General features: G+C 42.3%; 1 protein-coding gene across 4 annotated transcripts in view; it reads right to left on the bottom strand.

The window, feature by feature from the left end:
* The window catches only part of CLIP1 (CAP-Gly domain containing linker protein 1), a 60,877-nt gene extending 39,154 nt beyond the window's left edge, over nucleotides 1-21,723 (bottom strand). For 3 of the 4 annotated variants that reach the window (XM_084217141.1, XM_084217144.1, XM_084217143.1), the window contains exons 1-3: nucleotides 21,619-21,723; nucleotides 10,325-10,511; nucleotides 9,288-9,856 (exon numbers count right to left, since the gene is read on the bottom strand). In XM_084217141.1, coding sequence (XP_084073267.1) covers nucleotides 9,288-9,856; nucleotides 10,325-10,418 — 663 coding nt within the window. In that variant the 5' untranslated portion in view covers nucleotides 10,419-10,511; nucleotides 21,619-21,723. Of the gene's footprint in view, nucleotides 1-9,287; nucleotides 9,857-10,324; nucleotides 10,512-21,088; nucleotides 21,432-21,618 lie in introns of those variants that run through there. The other variant, XM_084217142.1, reaches the window with a different exon arrangement.
* Nucleotides 21,724-21,965: the final 242 nt, after the last annotated feature.

The raw sequence follows: 21,965 nt of genomic DNA, 5'->3' as shown, positions 1-21,965 counted from the left end.
ACGTTTTCTCAGTCAGTTCCCACACTCCATAGAGTCAAGCTGTAAAATACAAAGCTGTAATACTCCAGAGAATCTAGGTTAGACTGCAGGTCATGGTGAGGTGAGGAATTTTGCTTGGAACTCACTAGAGTTATGTCAAACACATTCAAAAAGTGATTAAATTCCATTTATCCAATTATACCTGAGCTTACATTAATTTGCTGCCAGCTAAAGTGGAACAGCAAAATGGGTTTGGAAACTGAAATGGTTAAAAAGCTCCTGGTGAAAGGACAGGGGGGTGAACACATCAGACCCTGTGAGAACCTTTGTGGAGCCACATTTCCAAAGATAAGGAGAAGCAGGTAACAAATAAACCAGTGTAATCCAGAGGGGGAAAAGAGAGATGGTCTAAAAAATGAGTGTGATTTGAGCAGTGCTGGTGGAAAAGAGGACAGGCAGGGTCTGGACACTGTCAGTGTAACAATATCACTTATTCAAACCTGCCCAGAGAAGGTAAAAGGTGAAAAACAACTGCTCTGCCTCCCCTTCTGCCCGAGCATGAACTCGTGGTGGCTCCTGAAAGCATCACTGAGTATTTCTCCATTTTCAGGACAATTCACAAAGTGCAGAACTTGGACAAGCAAAACCCACCCAGCCACACAGAGCCTTTGAAACACCTGGGATCCACTAATCAGGTTCTGATCAGAATCACCTTCCTCTTGTTTTTCCAGATTTAGCAGAACTGTTTCCAGCAGGTAACAGAAATTGTGTTTAATTTGTTCACCCCTTCAAGGCCAGAGGGGACAAAGTGATCATCTCCTCTGGTTCTCATGGAATAGGTCTTTACATTTCATCCAGCTCCATCTGTAATTAACCCTGTAACTGCACTGAGCTAATTTCTGTGAGAATGTTTTTGCAGCAGAGCTGATATCACACTCAAACCTGGACTGGATTTTGCCTGGAGTCCTGAACAGAACAGGCAAATCAGCACCACCAGGCACTGTATGATGCCATTAGCATTTAGAGAAGATTTGAAACCTTAGCAAACTGGTGGGGCAGACCCAAAGAGCTGTGTAAAGGGTTGGGAGAAAATCTCCCCCAGTGTCCTCACAGTAAGTACCATTATTAAAGTAACCCCAAAAATACAGTTAGTGTGTGATAGCTCTGAATCCATGTGCCTGCCTTCCAGAGGAAGCTAAAGTTCCTGAACTCCTCACCTTATTCACCCATAAGGCAAACTGGGTAACAGCCACAGCAGCCTTGGTTACAGGACCCATGGTTAGATAAGGGCCTGCAAATGGGAGAAATACAGCCATGATCAAAGCAGGGTAAGCTGGACCTAAAGAAATTAGGTGATACCTAAAGAAGTTTTTATTTCCAGCACACAGAAATTTGGTTAAGAACTGTAATTCCTTTTTTTATCCTTTTTCTCTCCATGCCCTTCAGCCTCACATTGGGCGCCAAAGACTTGTCTTGGACCAGATTTCGACTGGAGTCCAGAGTGGACTCAGCAAAAAAGAAACCAAAACAAAAATCAAAAAACCCCCCAAGAACAACAACAAAAAGACACCAAAAAAACCCCAAAACCCCCCAAAACTCAGCAAAAGGAAAAACCCGGACCGGATTTTCGACAGAGTCTGGAATGGAGTTGGCAAAAGGGAAAACCTGGGCTGGATTTTGGCCAGAGGCTGCCACTGACAGGCTGTTTTCATCCTTAATGACTCCATTGTTCAACCATACTTAAATTTAAAATAAACCAAATTTGACTGTGGCCTCTGGCTCTCGTTATTTTACTTTGTTTTGGAAGGCTACAGAGCTCTGCAGCATCCACCATGCAGGGACACACAGGTTTTAAGCCTCAATTTTTCCCTTTGAACATTACCACCTTAGGTTCTTAAAATCTTTTATTGCAAGATACTTTCTCTTGCTTGAGTCATCTTCCAGCTGTGTTCTGAAGTCCTGCTGAATTCCAATGGGTTTTTCAAATAACTGAGTAAATATAATATACTGAGTTCTTAAATCTATCAATCAAGAGCTAATTTTGAAGCTAGACTGTTAGATAGTATTTAGGATTTGAAAATAATAATAATCCCACCACATAACTCTGTAATGGCATTTTCTCCATTAAATCTACAGTTTTAGAGAAGGAAGCAAAACTGTTTGACAAAACTGCCATGTTTTAGTTTGTCAACATCTGCTTGTTCTGTCAGTTTTTCCCTTTTTTTGCTGAGATTAGACAGATATTAGGTATTTGCTTTAGACTATCTTATTTCCTTTTAAAAACACCTACAAAACATCCAAACACTGGATCAAGGCACAACTGGAAGAGTGCTAGAACATCTCCCAGACTTTAAACTGGCCTCCATCACTCAGATGTTCCAACCCAGCAATTCTGTGAGCAGCAGGATTAATGATGGCAGTTTTTCTGTGGCATTGGATATTATGGGTGAGTGACTTCACTACATAAAAATGCAAGAGTGACTTCTGCTGTTTCCACTGGTGGCAACAGGATTCAGACAAGACTTATCATGCGGATTCTGTGATGTGCAAAGTTCTGTGAAGGCAAATTGCAGCTTTTCCAGAACTGGTGGGCAGAGTCTCCACCTTCTATTGGGCTGTTTCCATGGAACTTGGAAGAATTTGCTTTGAAAACTCTCCATTTCTACCCAATTTGCTTGTAGTCAACTTGCAAGTTCAAAAGCAAGGCCAAAGTGGGCAAAAAACCTCATGTGCAATAAGATACACACTGTGCTACCACAAAATCCTTCACTTCCAGAGAAAACAGTTTAGCAACTAAAACTGATGAGCTATTGAGGTTCAATTCATTCATCCAACTCAAAAGGAAACACAAAAAAAAACCCCTAACAGCAATTCCATACTACAAAAGCCACATGTGAATTCATCACCAACACAAAAAAAAAAGGGCAAAAACTAAAATAAATAAATAAACAAACTGTTCCTTCTCCCATCCTGTGTTGAAATGACTGAGGACAACGTGTTCCTGGATATTCCCCCTTGGGAAGGCAGGGAGAGGGGAAGGGAGCCAGGGAATCCACACACAAAAAATGAATTAACTATTCCTATTAACAACATTCCTATTACCAAAGCAGTGGGGAGTCACCAGTCCCTGCCATTACAGCCCAGAATTTAAATAAGCAGTTGCCAAAACAGAGTGACTCAGACCTGTGCCTTGTTTTAAGATAAATTTGACACCTTGGCTGTGAGCAGATAGGTAATGCCACGTCCTGAAAAATGCTTAAAAGTAACATTAAAAGAAAGCAGAGCTCTGTACAGGGAAAATCACCTGGATGATGAGTTGCAAGAAAAGCCTTTAGATACCCCTTAGCCCTCAGATATTTTCTCATACATGGATTTTATGCCGTAGCAGCCACTTAGCAAACTAATCTACATCATACATTACAGCATCCACAGTACTGTGCCTAAGCAGTCACACATAAATATAGGAATTACTTTAATCCTTGACTTAACATGACAAAGCCATCAAAATACCTCACAGTCACCTCAGCTCAAGGATAAAGCAGAAGTGTGACTGAGCAGTTAAAACTGTCACATTTGATGGAGGAGGCTCGAGAGAAGAGCCCCAGGAGAGCACAAACCACTCACACATTGCCAACTTCCAAATTTTTCTTCCTTTTCCATCCTTGTATGCACTGTGCCAGATATTTCTGCACTGTTTTACCTGCAACACCACCAATGAATATTTGTTCTCATAACAGTAAAATATTATCATAACCTTTTAAACAGACTAAGCTCAGAAGTGCCTTTTCTATTGAGAAAGTTGTAAAATCCAGAAAAAGAGAACCTTAAAAACACCACAATGATAATGCTGAAGGGAGAAACTCCTCTCTACATGTGAAGTTTCTTTTTCCCTTGGCTGCTCTTCAGAGGCCTGGAATGTAATCAGTTGACAGCCCTACGTCATGTTTACTTGCAGATAGGTTACATGGGTGGAAACAAATCTGACAATAATCTCCTGTCAGCCCCTGCCTGCTCCAGCACCTAAAGACCTTGGGAAGAAACAACAAAGCACAAGTAAAACTTACAGAATAAAGAATAAAGAGAAATGAGATGGCACTCAGGCACAGGAAGAACTCTGCAAAAAAAGGCCACATCAGCACATGCCTGTAAATTGAGTTTGCATCTTTTTGTGACCATATGGACAGAGGCCGAGTTGCAGCTTTACAGCTCAGCCCCAGAAGCAGCAGATTTGGCAGACTGTGATGAAGCTGTAACTGGTTAAATGAATGAAAGCACTTTAATCCCTTGAGAAGGCTAAGGCCCCTTAAGTTGATAAGATTTTTATTTATTTATTTATTTAAAATACAGCATCTGGTCCCTTCAGGGAAAAGCTGACAACGCTGTCAAAGCTGCTTCAACTTTTGGTACAGGCAACAGTTGTCACATGAAGCAGATTCCTCGCTTTTGTTAACAAGCTTTGTTTTGGTTGGGTAGTTCAGGGGGGGGTTTGTTTGTTTGTTTTTAAAATCAACTTTGCATTGGGCTCTTAAGAAATCCCAAGTGTGCAACACCAGGGCAAACAGGTTCTCTGGCCACAACTCACACAGGAAACCCAAACTGGCTGAGCCTGAAAGTAATTTGTCTTCTGAATTGGTTTTCTGTTGTTCTTTCCCCATCTGGTTTAGCACCGAGCACGGCATTTCACTGGCACTAACTGCACAGAAATTCTTATTCAGAGCAGGTTCAAATGCTGAAGCTGGAGCCTGATTTTCAGCAGAAAAATCAACTGCAGTTCTGGCACTGTATCATTAACCCCAGAAAGGCTGGATGAGGACAGTGGAGGAAGTGCAGATTTCCACATCAATTTTCCTGTGTTACAGAATCCCCAAATACAAGATCAGGCATTCCAGAGTTAACATTCTAACTGTTAAATCACATCCAGATTCCAGAACATACATCATACCTTAAGAATGGAAATTATGCCTAATACAGAGCTGTTTGTATCACTCTTTGCATTAATAATTCTTCTTTGGTTTAGCCCTATTTTTATTCAGTAAAAGATACATCAGTGCACCAAATGAAAAGCTGAATAGTGAATTACACATAGGAAACCACAATTCTTTGATATATCCAACTTATCTACCTATATTTTCAACATTTCCAAATAGTATCATGAGGTATTGTTGGTTTCTCATTAGTGCAAGGAAAATTGAGCACAAGCTTGCTGAATATGGCTCAGATACATTGGGATTGGAGAGAGACAGATTTATCATCAGAGATTCCCAAGATAGCAGAGCACAGGGTGCTGTTTCAATTAATCATCTTTGAGGAGTAAACTACAGAAATCTAAAGATCTTTTTCCACTAGAACATCCATTTAGGGCTATAATACTTCAGTGAATGCTTGTGTATTCACTCAGTTTGATTTGCTTTTGATTTGCTTTGACTCCTCTGGAATCTCAAGCAAGAGAACATCTAAGACAAGAGGACAATGGGAATTTCTCCACAATTATTATATTTCCCTTATGGGCATTGATGTCTACCATGAGTTATTTTTCTGATGTTTACAACTCAATTTAATGGCCTGGAAATGTCTTCTTCAAATTGAGGGGAAGAACCAGGAAAGGTTGTAGCTGATTGTTGTAAGGATTTTTCTGCAGGCACCCACAGCTGACATATCCAATACCTTGAAGCACTGTCGGTTTTGATGTCAGTGTCTTTTTAATATCCAAGGTCTTTTGGGAAAAGAGGTTTTTTTTTACCCCCTGAAAAAGCGAGGCTGCTTGTTTTGCCTCTTTTTATCTGTGTATCTATAGCACTGTTCAGCACAACCTCACATGAGATGCTCTGAGCCAGCCTGGTTTTGAGAATACACAGTTGATCACCTCACAGCCCTACTTGGTTTTTGCAGTGGAATTTATTTTCTCTGGTATTTCTTTTCTCTGTTCTTTGGGGTTTTTTTCCCTCTGGAATTTTTCTTTCTTTCACTTCTCTGGAATATCTTTAACTCCAAATAAGTGTCCCAAGCTATCTGTATGTAACCACTATTCTTCCTAACGTTATCTGAATTAAGGAAAGATCTGTAGGGTACCTGTCTTCATAATCAAATAAATCAGGAGTATATTCACTGGAAGCTTCCTTTATTACTAACCCTTTATATTTTGAAGATACTGGCTCTCCTGTAGAAGTTTGGGAGGACTCTCATATGGGACCACTTAGCATTTGGTAATTCTAACTTAAAATGTACAAAAGCCTGGTGAAACCACCAGAGATCAAAGGAATAAGAAAAAACCCCTAAGGCATCTTTTCTCTCCACACAAAAAAATCCAGGCCATACACTGGAGCTTTAATCACCTCCTCAAGACTTCTTTGCTCCTAACAGCATTAAATCAAACCACCTCATCCCACTGAGACACCAGGTTGCTGGGACAAGAAGCAAACCTGAGGAGTAACAGCTTCCTTTCCTGGAGAGGAGCAGTATTAACATCTCTGCAGGAACAGCAGAATGTTCCAACAAAGCTGAGCTGCTGGGAAAGCCTGAAATTGAACCCAACATTTCAGGTTCAAACTTGTGCTCAATTTGCATCTGTGTAACACAAAAAGTTGAGATGTGAATTAGTAAACACTGTCTGATTGGCCTCTTGTTCCTTGCTAATCCAGACCGGGCAGACAAAAAGAGCTGTAAGATTTTGCCTTTTTTTGTTGAAATCATCCCAAACCAGCCAGTTACCACCAATAAAAAGAAACTTAAAGCAATTTAACTGATCCACACAAGGTAACTCCCATTAAGGGCATTTTAGAATTCAAGTTAGAGGGGAAAAAAAAGAACAGATTGAAATACTTCAGTGTAAAACTCCACGCCCTGAGATCACACACTAAGATCAAGAAAGTTGAGGCCATCTGATGTCCATTCTGGAATGTAATCTTGGCTGATGAGCTGTGCCTTACCCATCTATGAATCTGCCCTTCAGGATGTCATTTTCCAATTAGCTGTTTTAATAGGGCTCCCAAATGAGCTTTTGTCTATCACGAATTCATTGTTTTGAACTGCAGTCCTACACAGCTGGAGGCTCCCTGTTCTCAAACTGCAATTCCCCACAGTTGCTCTCTCCATGTGTCCAGAATCACCAAAAAACCTTCACAAAACACTCAGAGCAGCTGGTGCAAGCTGCAAGAACCGATGGATGTTGCAGCACTGAGCCCCTCCAGCCCTGCAATGGTGTGGTCAGACTGGAACTCCTCACGTGGCTGTGACACCACATTGTCACTTGGAGGGGAAATTCTGTGCTGTGGTGGGACTGGCAACTTCCACCCAGCCCTTCATCCTCTTGGGTAAGTATTACTGAAAAGGGACTGCTGTGAGTATAAATAAATCCAAGAGATGTGGAGGAGGCCAGGTGAATTTGTCCCTCTGATGGAGCAGGAATGGCTGAGCGAGTGACACAGGTGACAGGCAGGTTTTTCCCAACAACTGCTGTTGGTTGGAAGCCCTGAGGACAGCTCCCAGAATTACTCAGTGACACCTCAACTCTACAGTTCAGTGCTGAACAGGAGTCCAGTGCCAGGGAAAAATATATTAACAGATGAATCAATTAATCAGCCAAGCTCAGGATTATTTGAACTAACCTGGCCACTTAAGATATTTACATCTGAATTATTATTAGACATGACAGCAGAGTCTGGGATCTACTACAAATAATTAGCATGGGATCCCAAAGGATTGAAAAAGAGTAAACAAGGATCCTGCCCCTTTAACATTCACATTCCAGAGTGTCTTATACTGGTATAGAAATTATAGTTATGCATCACCAACATACTGTGCTAGGAATTACCCCAAACCCTCAAACCACAATTTGATGACTCACGAGGAAGACTTCAGGCAAACAGAGGTAGCAGAGAGGATGAAATATTAAGTTTAACTTGCCCTACTTAACAATTTGGGACCTTATTATTATCAAACTGTGGCACTTAGGATATGCTGCTTCTGCAATTTGCACTAATTGGACACAGGGAAGGCAGAGCATTGCCTTCAGAGCACCAGAGGATTCTCCCAGAAGGGACATCCCAGAAGGGCTCACAAAGGTCCTTGAGGAAAAGGCAAACAAGTGGTTAAAGCCCTGATGTTGTTTGGAGGACAACAGGGCTCAGTCTCTGACAGAAATAGCCAGGGATAAACCACAAATCTTTGTTTCCATTGGCACTCCAAGAAAACACATCTCAGCCCAAATCCAGCTGTCAGCCAACCCCTGCCCTCACTTCACCTTTGGCTCCTTCTTCAACTTGGCCCTGTGTGTTTTAAGCTCTTCTTAAACAGAAAGAGGAGGCAAATTCTTCCTTCAAAGATACAACAAACTTAATTAAAATATCAATCCACCTTCACTGCAGAATTAATTTTCTGGAGGGGCAGTGCAGGACAAACAATAAAATCCAGGGGATTTTTTTTTTCTATATAATGTCCTTACAGTAACCCCAGAAATGTTTCTATCCCAGGATATTCACACCTGCCTAATGGAAACTCTAAAATTATATCATACATAAGAGAAGATTGCATCAAAATAAGAGAGAGAGAACTCTTTAGCTTAATGATTCACATGAGTAAATCCAACCTAAAATCAGGTTTCTGTTGCAGTTATCACAGATCTGGTGAGCATACAAGGATCACTCCAGTTATATATAAAGGCTATATAAACAGTCTTTAAATTAAGAACATAACATACACAACCAACCACCAGTTTTCTGATAATAATTTTTAAAAAATGTTAAAACTAACACAGCAACTCCCTTTAAAAAAGGTGAGATGATACACTGGCAGAAGCATTTAGGGGTCTGAATTCAGGATGGGCAGCCAAGTAATGTGGCACATCCCCAAGAGCACCCGTAATTCCTGGCTGAGCAGTGGAATTATGTGACTGCCTCTGTTCCTGCCTATCACCACTCAGGAGCAATCAATTATTGAATTATTTGCTTTCTAAAGACACAGCCCTGGACAGGGGAGAAACCTGCATGGAAATCTCACACTTTTGGTTTTTGTTTAGCATAACTGGAGCTCTTGAAGATACAGAGAGATAAGCTACAAATATGTTGTCAAACACAACGTTGTGTTTTAAACAGGGACAAAACATAATAGATTAAAACCTGCCAAAATAACCATTTTATCTTGGTACAGCCAAGATATTCCCACAGCATGCAAAGAGCTTGTTTACAGAAGACACGAGACAAAGAAAGCTAGAGCATAAATTTACCTTATCTTGACCAAGGAAATGGCAGAAAAGTTTTAAATATTAGCAGAAGTTTTAATTAATTGATCAAAAGCAGACAGGGACCTCTTACCAGCACTCGATCTCCAATTTTGAGCTCCCTTTCTCCTTTCTTTAGTGATCCAGCTTCCGAGAGGTTTGATATAGATTCGCTGGCAGTTTTGGAAAGATTGCTAATCTGAGAAGGAGTTGCATGTTCCTTAGCAGCAAGAGGAGTTTTGTGTGGGATTCCTGAAGGGGGAAGTGCAGCAGTGGATGAGGACACTGCACTAGCAGCTGATGTGGACGTTGGGGACGTGGCTCTGGAAGCGTGAGCTGTCTGGGTACCGTTGGCTTCGTCCTCTGTCACCACTTTCCTGCTCAGTTTGGATGGCCTTGTGAATATTCCCCTCAGGGGCTCACACTGGAAATATCGAACTCCAGCCACGGAGCCATCGTTCTTCCCGATGGGCTCGTCCAGGACAATCCCTGCCCACTGCCCCGGGGCAAACTGCGTCTCCCCCAGGAACTGGATGAAGCCGGGTTTGTTTCCATTGACCCAAACGCGCTCCCCGACCCTGAAATCATCCACAAACTCCTCGTGTGCATCTGCAGGGGCTGTGCTTGAGGTCTTCTCACCAGGAGCTGCTTTTTCTGCTGGAGCTGGAATCAAAGCACAATGAGAAACAGTGGGAATCAAATACACTAATATTCCAAAGAGCATCATTACTGAGTTTCAATGTAAAAATGTCCCTAATTAGGAGATCATAACTCCTAATTTTCCTGTGCAAATGCTGTCATCACTGGGAAAAAAAAATTCAGAATCTAAGGACAGAGACATTGAATTTAATAAAGGTTTTAGTAATGTTGTTTTTATAACAACAAAAATCACAGGTCTGACTTCAAAAACCCCCAAAGCATTTCTATCATGACAAGGTTTGAGGAAAATCGCTTGATTTCCAATTAGCAACCTTTAGAGTTTTTGTAAGTTCTATGTGTAATTTTTTAAAATCTGAAATACAAGCAAAAATACATTGGTGTAAAGAATAAAAATAGTATACTAGAGCATTCAAGGCACTTTTTGTCAGAAGATGAATAGGGGAATGATTAATACATTTCATTATTCCTTACCAGCAGCAACAGGTGCGGGTGTTTTGAGCAGTGAACTCCCGTGCTTGATGGTCTTTGAAGGAGCCTTCAGTCCACTTGGTTTTAACATACTCATCTTTTTGCAATTATCCTCCTCGTCTGCAGCAACTATCTTTTTCCAAACATGGAGAAAATATATTGTTCAAGCTTTTTCAACTCTGGAATAAACCTGTAGATAAAAAGATCAGACATGAGCAAAGGTCTCTGTTAATTCCTGCAAAAGGGACTTCTATATATACACAACCTGTGTATATAAAAAATGCTTTCCAGAAGCAAACAGCAGCATTTCCAGCTCTTTATCTTTTGAAGGCCATTTCCTATTAAAACCTAAATCATCAAAAGAACTCACTTTGCTGAATGCTGCTGAATTTATCTTGAGATTTAAACTAAAAGGCTATTTTAAGAAAGAAAAACAAAACCCTTAACAGCATAGCTAACATTACACATAGATTTAACTGCTGCACACACACAACTGCTTTCAGTCACATTTTTCCAATGTTGCAACATCCCAGCAAAACCAACTTGAGACTAGAGAAATAACAGCAACAGAAATCAAGACAGCGAGGAATTTCAGGATAAAAGGAGTAAAGTTTCTAAGAGATTGGAACTGAAAAGCTTAAATTGTTGAAGAGTTACATGATGACAACTGAAAAGCAAAGAGCCACCTCAGCTCTGTGTGACCTCAGATCACAAGATAGGCTGGCTCGCAGCCCCTGCCGGTGCCCCAGCTAAGAGGAGGGACTCTTCCCAACGTTGCTAGGATAGAACTTGGAAGCCAGCTCCAAGCTTTTCAGGGAACGTGTTTTGCCACAGGAGGCATTTTCTTTCTGATTACAAAAGCTTCAGAAAGGCTTTTTCATCTCTAATGAAAAATCTGTATATTTTTCCTACCTCGAATGCGAATTCAAAGCCAGACTTCAAGGTGACTGCTCTCCCCCCTTCAAAGGAATAAACGATTCTGTGTGAACACAGCTTGGCTTTGTGCTGACTTTTACATGAGGCACTGCCAGAACAGCTACACCACTTCAACAGCAGCAGCACACACCTCACCTCAACAAAAACCTGAAGGGGAAAAGGAAGCGGGCACGCAGCGAGTTTGCTCAGCTGTTTGCTCAGAACACGTCGAACCAGAAGTACAAAGCAGGTCCTGGTCCTGCCCTTTACTCAGCACTCTGGCACTGTCAGGACAGAAAGTTGGACAGCTGCAGCCTCCCAGTGCCCAGGGGTGCAAACTGGGAGCTCAGCACCCAGTTAAAGGTGAAACAAACCTGCCAGGAGAGACAGCTCTGCTGCAGCAAGGAGAACTAAGGAGAATAAACCAATCCTGTCTTTGTGCAGCAGTCTTAAGATTTATCCCTCCTGTATTATGAATTATTAATCAGCGTTCCTAAAAATCAATTCACTGCTTTGTGAACCTGAACACCAAAGTGAAACATTCCTTATGTTATTTCAAGACCTGCCATGCCAAATTCAAGGCATTTTCTAAGTCTGCAACAATGTTATATTTTAAAAAGCATGAATTACCACCTTGAATGTAATTGTGTTTGCCTACAATTTAAGTTCTGCTCCATCAAAATTATGAAGTGCTGGGGAGATTTCTGAACCTTTTTTTTTTCTAGTGTTGCCAGAAGTTTGTCACCCACCTGCCTGCAGAGTTATGACTCTGCATCACATTTCCTTACCCTTCCTTTCAGAAATCCTCTAAAACTGCACTTTGACCTTACACACCACTGGCCTGAAAAGCCTTTTCTTCTCTCTTACAAATGTGCTCCCTTCCTCAGGCTACAGGCACTATTCCCTCCTCTCCAACTCCAGAATCTCCATGCTCACCTCCCTTACCTTCCTCAACCCATCAAAATCCATGAAACACAGAAACTGCTCAAGATAAAGAAGGATTTGGTACAAATACAGAAACAGAGGAAGCATCATGGTCAGTCCTTTTTAGTTCAGTCAGTGCCAAAGACCAAACTGATGGGAATTTGGGCCAAGGGGAGTCCTCCTTAAGGAAGGTTTCTCCTAAAGCCTGGAAGCTGGAACTGTTCCCCAGCACTCTGCCATTCTTGTCCATACATCATCACCTCTTTTTTGGCCCCCAAAAACCATTCCAGCCCCAGCACAACTGCCCTGTGCAAGGACAAGAACAGCACGAGAAAGCACACACTGCATTACCACCCAAATTAGACTTTGCCAGTTTCAGTTAATTATTTATTAATAGATGGTTTACAAGCCTCTGCTCAACAGAAAGTTAGAATGTTCTACCCCTGCATTTCTTGGCTCAGGGTGCTCATTCATAGTTTAATCTTGCTCTCCACAGTCATGGGTTATATATTTGCTGTGTCATTTGCTTTTCTCAACACACAGACCTTCAATTAGGCCAGAAGTAACACAATCCCTCCTGTCCTGGTTTCAGAGTTACTGAAATTGTAGCTTAATTCAGACAAAATAAAAGCTAAGATCATAGGCAACACTTTTTGATAACTGACTGCCTCACTGCAATAGTTAAAATGCAAATTTTGGTCTTAGGGACAGGGCCTTTGGAGCAGCATTGCCTAATGGAGCTCATAAAACACATAAATTTGCATCAAGTGATTTTAAGCATTACACTCCAACATATCCTAACAGGCTCCAGATGTCAATGATCTCACTTCAGTTCTCATAAAAGACAGCAGCTCACTGCTTGTCTCAATTTGTTCTTTCCTGCCTTGAATCTCCTGAAAAAGGATCCTTATAACCAATTGACAAAATATTCCTGTGTCCCCAAAATATCCTGTCAGGAACCTAAAGAAAGGTCCAGAAAGCCTCTGATAATATATTCCACTGAAGTGTTCTACCAGTAACAAAATGAGCATAAAAAGAGATTTTAAGCACAGGCTTTGCACCTGTGCTATTACTGGAAATATGTAACTACACACAAAATGAATTTTAACTGATTCATGATATAATTATTTTTATTTACCTTTTAAAGACCTCTAAGTATTGCATGGATCAAGGAACAAGCTGGGAACCATTGGTTTAAGTAAATAAATCCTACTAATGTGCTATGTGATAATAGATATTAATTCTGTTGGCAAGCTGATATTAAAAAAAAATAAATAAAATGTAGCCACGTAATTACAAAATTACAAGAGCAGAATATTTTTCAACTGTCAAAAAAGGAATTCCTATAATAAAAAGAAAGCAGCTGTCCAACATTCCTTTCAAGACTATTTTCAACAAATAGTACTCTAAAAAGAACTAAATTAAATAAGAACACAGGGAGAAAAACCTTAGCTCTCTCTACTTAACCCTGTAGTCACTGCAAGAATTTAGGAGTACCAGTGGAACCACAGAATAGTTTAGGTTGGAAAAGGCCTCTAAGATAATTAAGTCCAGCTTTTCCTAGTTCTTCAAAACACTTCAAATTAGAAAGATTAATATTAAACTTAGTTAACACCATTAATAGACAAAATACTGCTGGAAAATGCTTTGCAATGCCAACGCATTTCCAAGCTCAAAAAGAGACCGCTTGATTTGTTAATTGTGCTGAGCATAGAGGAGATGCTTTGCAAATCACATCTAAACAGTGACACTAAAAGATAAAAAGTAAATATTCTAAAGGGGTTTGTAGAACAGATAACTGCTGAAAAGTCTCACAGGACCCTGTAAGCTGAGACCCTCACATGCAACCCCTGTGGCAGTCAGAAATAAGCACCTAGAAAACAAATTCCCATACCATGAAGAAAAGGAAAATGACCAAAATAAAACAGAAAATCCTTTTGTAGAAAAGCTAAATGGAAAATATATTCCCAAGATCATAATGATGCAGTAACTTCACCTTCCTGAGAGAAAAACAAACTCAGCACAAGAAGCACTGTTTGAAATCTCTGCCTGAACAGCATTTCTCAAATACCTGTTTCATATTTGCTGTCCAGCTGCTGCTGCCAAGCTTGAGGGAGCTCATGAATCATTCCTCAAATATCTGGAGTTTAGAGAAAGTAACTTGGAATTTTGGACCTGGAAAGATTTCCCCTCCAGTCCACGAGTTACTCCAAGAGTTCTGACCCTACAGTTATGAACACAACCCCTAAAATTACTGCAGCCTTAAAACTAAAGCACATAAACATGTTCTCTATGATTCAGATCTAATTCCTACAGCTCCACAAGTTGTATTTGCAGTCTCCAGGGCTGTTATTACACTCCTGTAAAAATTGAGTGTATTTATTTACAAAAGCACTGAATAGTTACAGTTGAATTGATAAGCTTTTGAAATTCATACCTGATTAAAAAATACAAGCCCATTTTAGCTTTGAACAAAATCAATGCCTTCTCCTTGCACTGCTCTTCGCTACTTGCTACCTCTTGGAGAATATTTCTTTGTGTGCAAGAATGAGCCAGATCAGAGCCACACTTGTGGAAGATTCTGAGGGGAGTAATTCCTGCACAGCAGGTGCACACACTGACCAGACTGGGACATGCACAGCAGCATCCTCCCAGGAACAATTCTGGAGGAAGGGGGCACAAGAGAAGCTGAATCCTACAACAAAAATCTTCCTAATCCTGACTCCCCCTCTGCTGCATTCTGGGTCTATTGGAGAAATTTCTTACTGGACACCCAAGAAGTCTGAATAACCACTCTGCAAGCAGTGGATTACACTGACAATGAAATATTCCAGAGCACACAATATCCACTGTAAAAGTCTCACTCAGCTTCAAAGCCAGTCCTGCCCAATTACAAGTTGCTAAACCTGAAGGATGGATTTGGAAGCCCTCATGAATTCACTTTACAGAGCTTCTCTGGAGTGATGCAGCACTCCTGGCCACTCCCTACTTACATACAACAATTTTGGAGCAATGAACTCACATCCAGGTCTCTCTGCATTGATCCACTGAAGCCAGACAGTGAAAAGGCAAATGAACTTCTCTGTGACCCTCATGCTCCTGACTCACTGCAAATTCCCTGTGTTTTGTCAGCTCTGATGCATTTATTGAATGGGCAGCGAGCTCAGACTGAGCCACACCAGAAAGCACCGTAGGCATTTGTTCACAAAGAGAGGCACAAACAGCAAATTGTGGTGGCACTGAGGGAACAGCCCCTGCAGAGCCACTGTCAAACCAAACTGAGCATCTGAGCTTGCCCAAGGTTTTAACTGCTCTGCTCAGGGGTTACACTGGAATTAGAGGCATCTTCAGGTATCAGTCACATTGAAATGAAGATAATTTAAGAAAGAATTTGTATATAAAACAGAAAACAAACAGAATAAAAAATTTAAGATTTCAATACAAAAAGAGTTGGCATTTGGAAGTCAATTTTGATTACTCATTCAACACACAGCAATTAGAGAAAGGGAACATTTAAAAACATGGCTTCAGTTTCATTTTGTCTTCCAGAAACCATTGATTTTTATGTCAATTACTCAAGTAATGTTATGATCTGAATATAGCCATCAGATACAGCACTACTAGAAGAAAAGACATTATTTAATTCAATGTTTGTTATGCCAAGTGCCAGGAAAACATTTATTTGGGTTACTATGCTCTGCTTAGTGCCAACATCAAAACATGAGGGCTGGTACCTGCACATGAAACCAATGTTTTGTACCTCACCTTTAAAGGTAGAAAAAAAATTGCATTTATAACTGAACTGATCAGGTAAAAAACAACAAAAGAAATCCAGACCTTTCAGATCTGTTGTTTGCAGGTGCAGGAACAGGAAAATAAAAAATTTGTAAGGAAATAAGCGAGAAGATCTCATAACTTACACAGGATCCTTATGTCATTCTGCTTTCCAGCCCAATCCAACATAACCATCATAGGAATTCCAGAGGTCACCCCTTCACAAAGGCAAACACTTATCCTACAGAAACCTCAAAGCCACAGTTTCTTATATTCTGTTTTTTAACATAAATATGAATTTTACTAGAGACAGACTTTTGAAGAAGTGCATCTCCACTTCATTTAACCAGGCATAACCATTACATTAACCGAACAAAAGCAATTCTTGCTCTTCTGAAGTGACTTCACAGTAGCTACCAGGATAACTCCAGGAAATTACTGCCTCATGCAACTTTGAGTAGGGCTTTAGTCTAACCCAAACACAGTTTGCTTTTGCTGCCATAATAACACGAGCCCAAAGCCTGCAGGAATTTGGGAAGTGTGCCCACTGGGATGACACAGCTCCTCTGACAGTGGCACTGATGTGATGAACTCAATCTCAAACGAAGAGTGGCAAAAACCAACAGAAAGTGAAACAGAGCTGTCCTATCAGTGGCAGAGGGCCTGAAAAACCTTCCAACTCATTTTTCCAGGGCACTGGTTTGGATAAACATTCCTTGGTGTGAGGCAGGCAGTGTGTGTTCAGTGAGACAGGAGCACACAGGGATCTCCGAGCACAAACATTCAGCCTTGTCATCACTCATCCCACCACAGAACCACTGCCCCGGGACTGAGGACATCCCCAAAATAGCTCCTGGGTTTTCACTCCAAAGAGCAAATCCCTGCTTCCCTCAGATCTCAGAGATGCTCCTTCTGCCTTACACACTGAGAGGGACTGGGGAAGAATGTTTGGGAATCCCAAAGCCCCACAGCACTGTTAAGGACATGGGAACCTACAGCTCAACCAGCAACTTCAGATTGATTTCTTAACTGAAACCAAGAGCAGAAGTTGTGCTTCTGTACCACAGAGATGACTGGAACTGCTCTCCATGTGAATTTACAGATCCTTGGGTATTCAGAACCCTGGGAAAGATTTTAGATCATCTTTCAACATCAGCCAAGCCTGCACACAAATCTATATTTCTCCTTTGATTTTCACCTGCTGGGTAATTTCAACTAAATAAAAATAAAAGGCAGGAGATCTCTAATAAAAATAAATCCTATTCCTACAAGTTTCACAGAAGCAGGTGACCCAGGAGGAGGGGGACTTGTGTTTAAAGAGTTTGAGTTTCTCCCAGTACCTTTAGAACAATTGATTTCTGAAGCAAATTTGCCATCAATACATTTGTCAGCAGCAGGTTATCAGCTTACTTGGAGATAATATAAACCTTGAACTTAATATAGTTAGGAAGGCAACCATTATGAGACCCAAATCCACTGAAAATTGGTTTTAGGGAATTGCTAAATAAGATACAAGGCTGTTTTTCCACCTTGGGAAGTGCAGGATATTTGCTGCAAATTGTATAAACAGGATTGTCCCAGCACATGCCAGGGAAAGGGAAAAGGCGGGGTGAATTCTGATATCTCAGAAACTGTTCTAAGAAGATGAATCAGATCAAAGATTGTAAGAGGCTTAGGAGCCCAAACCATCAGTCAGATATTACAGCACTGCTATGAGGAAGGTAATTCATCAAAGCTTCAGCTCTGCTTATGGATTTTAATTCTGCATCAAGGACATTTTAAGTCACACTGTTTTATTATACTAGAACTTGCTATGCTCCCTCAGGATCCTCAGTAAAGAAACACTGAAACACAGACTGTTTAATATGAAGCACAAATGTAAAAAACTATTTTGGGCCAGCAATTTGTGAGTAATTTTATTCTCAATCCATTTCTATTTCAAACACAGCCTGATCAGTCCTTTTAAAAAGATTCTGCCTGCCTTTAATTAATCAGGAAGAGCTGATAATTGTTAATATGATGCAAACTCTAACACTTCAAGTTGCCACTGTGCACACAGATTATAAAAACATTGCTGCTCTGGTCTATTAAAAGATCAGAAAGCACATGATCCTCCCTTCTCAACACATCATTCCCTACAGAAGGAGTCAAGGATTGAGGTGTAGAGAAAGTTTCCAATTAAGTAAATAATTGCCACCTCTTCTGGTAAACCCATTATTGTCACTTACTAATTTTCTTACATTTTTCTCAGGAAATTATTTTTTCTCCAAAGACCTAAATTTCATTAAGAAAAAGAACAATTTGTTTGACTATCCACACTGACTTCTGTTCATGGTAATGCACTTCAGCCATCCCAGGAAGTGCAATCAGTCAGGATAAAATGATGACTTTGAAATAACAGAGTCTCAAGTTTAAGTTATTTGGAATCTAGAATTTCAATTTTGAGAAAGAAAGCATCATCTCCTTCAGCCTCAAACCCCAAAGCATTTAAAGGCACAAAGGCTTCTCCCTAATACAATTACAACCCAAGCAGCTGAAACAAAGATGCTGCTTTTTATAGTACGGATTTAATTTTGATAGACTTGGGTGAAACTGTAACTGTTTCACACTGGGTGAAAACATCAAGTCAGCTGTCTCTTTATAGCTCAGCCTTTGAAATCAGCACCATGACTGCTGCATGGCTGGCAGAGAGCTCAGGAGAAACACGAATTCAGAACTCAGATAAATACTCCTGTGATTGAGTGGATGCTGCTGCCAAGCAGAGCAGCAGAATGAGAGGCAAATAAGCTGGTTCTATACAATACTGAGTTTCTCTCTCTGCCTTGCAATTTTCCCTCATAATAAGCTAAAAATACAGACAGTAAGATTATGAGGATCAGGGAAATGAATAGCTTTTAATGGTGCTTCTTCTGGATACAGTGAAGACATATCTTATAAATTAAAAGACTGTATGGTACTATTTTTATGAGTTTGTACAAATAATTAATGAGATGTTCCACGTGGAAAAACTTAGGTTGGTGTTAAAGCATAAACTTGTACAGCCTGTCCTTGGATACATCTCCTGAATCCTTCACAGCCTTTTGGGGGCCAGGAGCCAGTACCAGATTTGTGAGTATTTCTAAGGGTCAGCCACAGAGTGCAGCTTCACTCTACAAAAACAAATGGACGTGGAGGACAGACACCTGCACAAGCAGGAGGTGTTTAAATCATCAGGGAGCTGCTGACAGAGTTCTGCTGGTCCACACCAACGAAATGGTTGCTCCAGAAGAAACTGGCATGGGGCTGAGAGCAGCTGAGATTACAGCTAATGCAGTATATAATTGCCTTTCATGAAATAACAAAACACCAGCCATCTGAGGCATTTCCAAACATGCTGCTCCAATAAGGATTCCAGTGAGCTACTCTTTATACATGCCAGCAGAGCCAGTAGTCCCTAAGGAATGCCAAAGGATTAAACAAGAGCTGCATTCATTCATGGTTGTCATGTTCAAACATTAGAAAACTTGCATTCAACATACAGAGTTAACATTTGACCCGAGTGTTTTAGAAAGAGAAAGAAAAGCAGCTCTGAAAAATCATATTGGCAAGGCAGAGCTCTCTATTTCTTTTTAAGGAGGATCTATTTTGATATATTTTCAGTCCCTCCCAAGAAAAACTTTAACAGGGCTAAAAAATAAAGGGAGGAACACTAAATGAATTATGCAATCTGCCCAAGCTGAGTAAATAAAGTCTGTCTTGGCTATCCACAGTCAGAAGACGGCAAATAGATACAACCTGAAAGTCAGACAGGAAATCTTCAGGAGCTCTACAAGTTGTAGCAATCAGCAGAGAGAGCCCTGCTCCTTCCTACAGTGCAATCACACGAGGAAAGATGCTGCTATTCCCTGCAGAATACATCTGGAATGAGCCTGCAAGACAGCTGGTGTTCTGCCCTCCCTAGAAAGCTGAGATCCTCTCTTTAAGGGGAACCATACAAATTATGTAAAACTCTTTTTTGCCAAATAAAATCTCCCTCTTGATCCCTAAAGATACAGACATTTAAGGTCAAATTTCCAAGCTTTTCTGTTTCAGACAACTCATCAGTACACAGAAAGCTTTAGTGCACTGTAGCACAGTTAGAAAATCTCCCAGCATGCATACAAGGACTGGGCAGGAAAAGAACCCTGGAATCTTATCATTTTACAGCAAGAACTAACAATGCTTAGAATGTAAAAGATGAACAGTTAAAATTTCCTTAGAATAAGAAATGCTGCTGTGGGTGGAGGGGAGGTGTTTACTTTTCCTTCACAGTATCTACTTTGCAATCTTCCTACTTTTGCAGCAGGTGCACACGGACACACTTCAGGAAAACCACTCTCTGTCGTTGCTAGTTTCAAATTTACATTGCATTCAGAATGCATATTTCTGCTCCTTCAATAAAACACTTTGCAAAGCAGCCAGCATCAAGGTACTTCCTCTTTTGTACCTCTTTTTCTTTCTCCTTCCTACGTGTCAACACAAGTATCACATGTTTTAAAATCCTTCTGCTCAAAGATCTCAAAGCAACCTGTGAACTTCTATAAAACCCTGCCCATTCAGCACAGTGGGTAAATGAAGGGGTGGGGAGGAACAAGTCCTCATTTCACAGTCATATATTTAATCATCAACATATACAATCACAGAGTAAACTTTCCTCCCCATGCTCTATTTTGGAAAATTTCTTTGGTGTTAGCTTTTGTTTGTTTATATCTTGAAAAAATATTTAAAACACGGAATGAGCACCAAGATGAAAGGAAAAACTAACTGCTGATTTTTTTATGCAGCAGGAGCCACATTACCCTGTGAGTAACAGCAGCAATTACCTTGTGCCCCATGACAGCCATGGCACAGAAAAGGGAGCACTGCATCGCCCGAGGTACAGCACGATAGCGGGAACAGGAGGGGCCTGGAGCAGCGCCTGTGCCTGGGAATCCCGCAGCTCCGACACTGCCTAGAACATGGCAGCAAACTCTCCTGAGCCACCTGAGGGGATGCCAGAGCAGCTCACCTGGAAACCAGGAGGTTTTATAACGCGAGGATGGGCAGCGGCCATAAAAAACAAATCCAAAAATACCAAGGTAGATTATTAGTAAAATATCCGTATGCAAATGCTGGGAAATGCAGGTCAGCACTTACCAAGGAACATAAGGAATACCCAAACCTCTTCCCTCAGAATCAGCCGCTCAAGCCACCACTAACCCAGCACAGCGCCGCAGCTTCCCAGGGCGAGACTCCAGCAGAGGCTGCGATCCAACCTTCGCGTCCCCGCTCCGCACAACCACCCCGGGGGCTGGGGGAGACGAGGCCGTCCCGCTGCTGCTCCACGCCGGCCCCGCGTCCGCAGCGCCCCGTCCCGCCGGGGCTCGGCCGGGCCCCCGCCGGAGCGGCCGCTGCGGGGCGGCGCGGGCAGCACGTGCGGCGGCCGCTAACAGCCCTCAGCGCCGGGGCCCGGCCCGCCGCCGCCCCTCACGGCCCCGCCGCTGCCCCTCACGGCCCCTCGGCACCGACCCCCGCGCCCTCAGACCCGCCCAGCGCGGCGCCCGGACGGGAAGCGCGGAGGCCCCGAGGCGGGAGGCGGCGGACGCGGCTCCCCCCGCCCTCAGGCGCCGCCGTCGCCCCGCGCGCTCCTCAGGGCGGCCCCCCCAGCCCCGGCTCCGCCGCCTCACCGGCCCCGCCGCCAGCGCAGCTCCCGCCGCCGCCTCCTCCGGCTGCTGCTCCCGCTCCTGTTCCTGCTCCTTCTCCCGCGGCCCCTCTGCAGCGGCGCCGCCCCGGCTCGCAGGAGGCGGAGCGGGGCGGGCACAACGTCTGCGCCCGCCGGGGCGGGGACTGCACCAGCGGCAGCGGCACCGGCGGTGCCCCCGAGCTCCCCGCGCCCCCTCCTCTCTCTTTGTCCGCCCCCCGCTTTGTTCGCCCCGCGGCAGCCGCAGCTCGGGGGAGGGAGCGGCTGTGCCCCGGCTCGGGGTGACCCCGCCGCGCCCGGTGGTCCCGGAGCCGCCGCTGCGGCACAGCCCGG

The sequence above is a fragment of the Fringilla coelebs genome, assembly GCF_963513975.1.
Source record: "Fringilla coelebs genome assembly, chromosome: 17".
Lineage (NCBI taxonomy): Eukaryota > Metazoa > Chordata > Aves > Passeriformes > Fringillidae > Fringilla > Fringilla coelebs.
The sequence above is the reverse complement of the archived record's forward strand: the minus strand, read 5'-3'. Positions and strand labels throughout refer to the sequence as shown.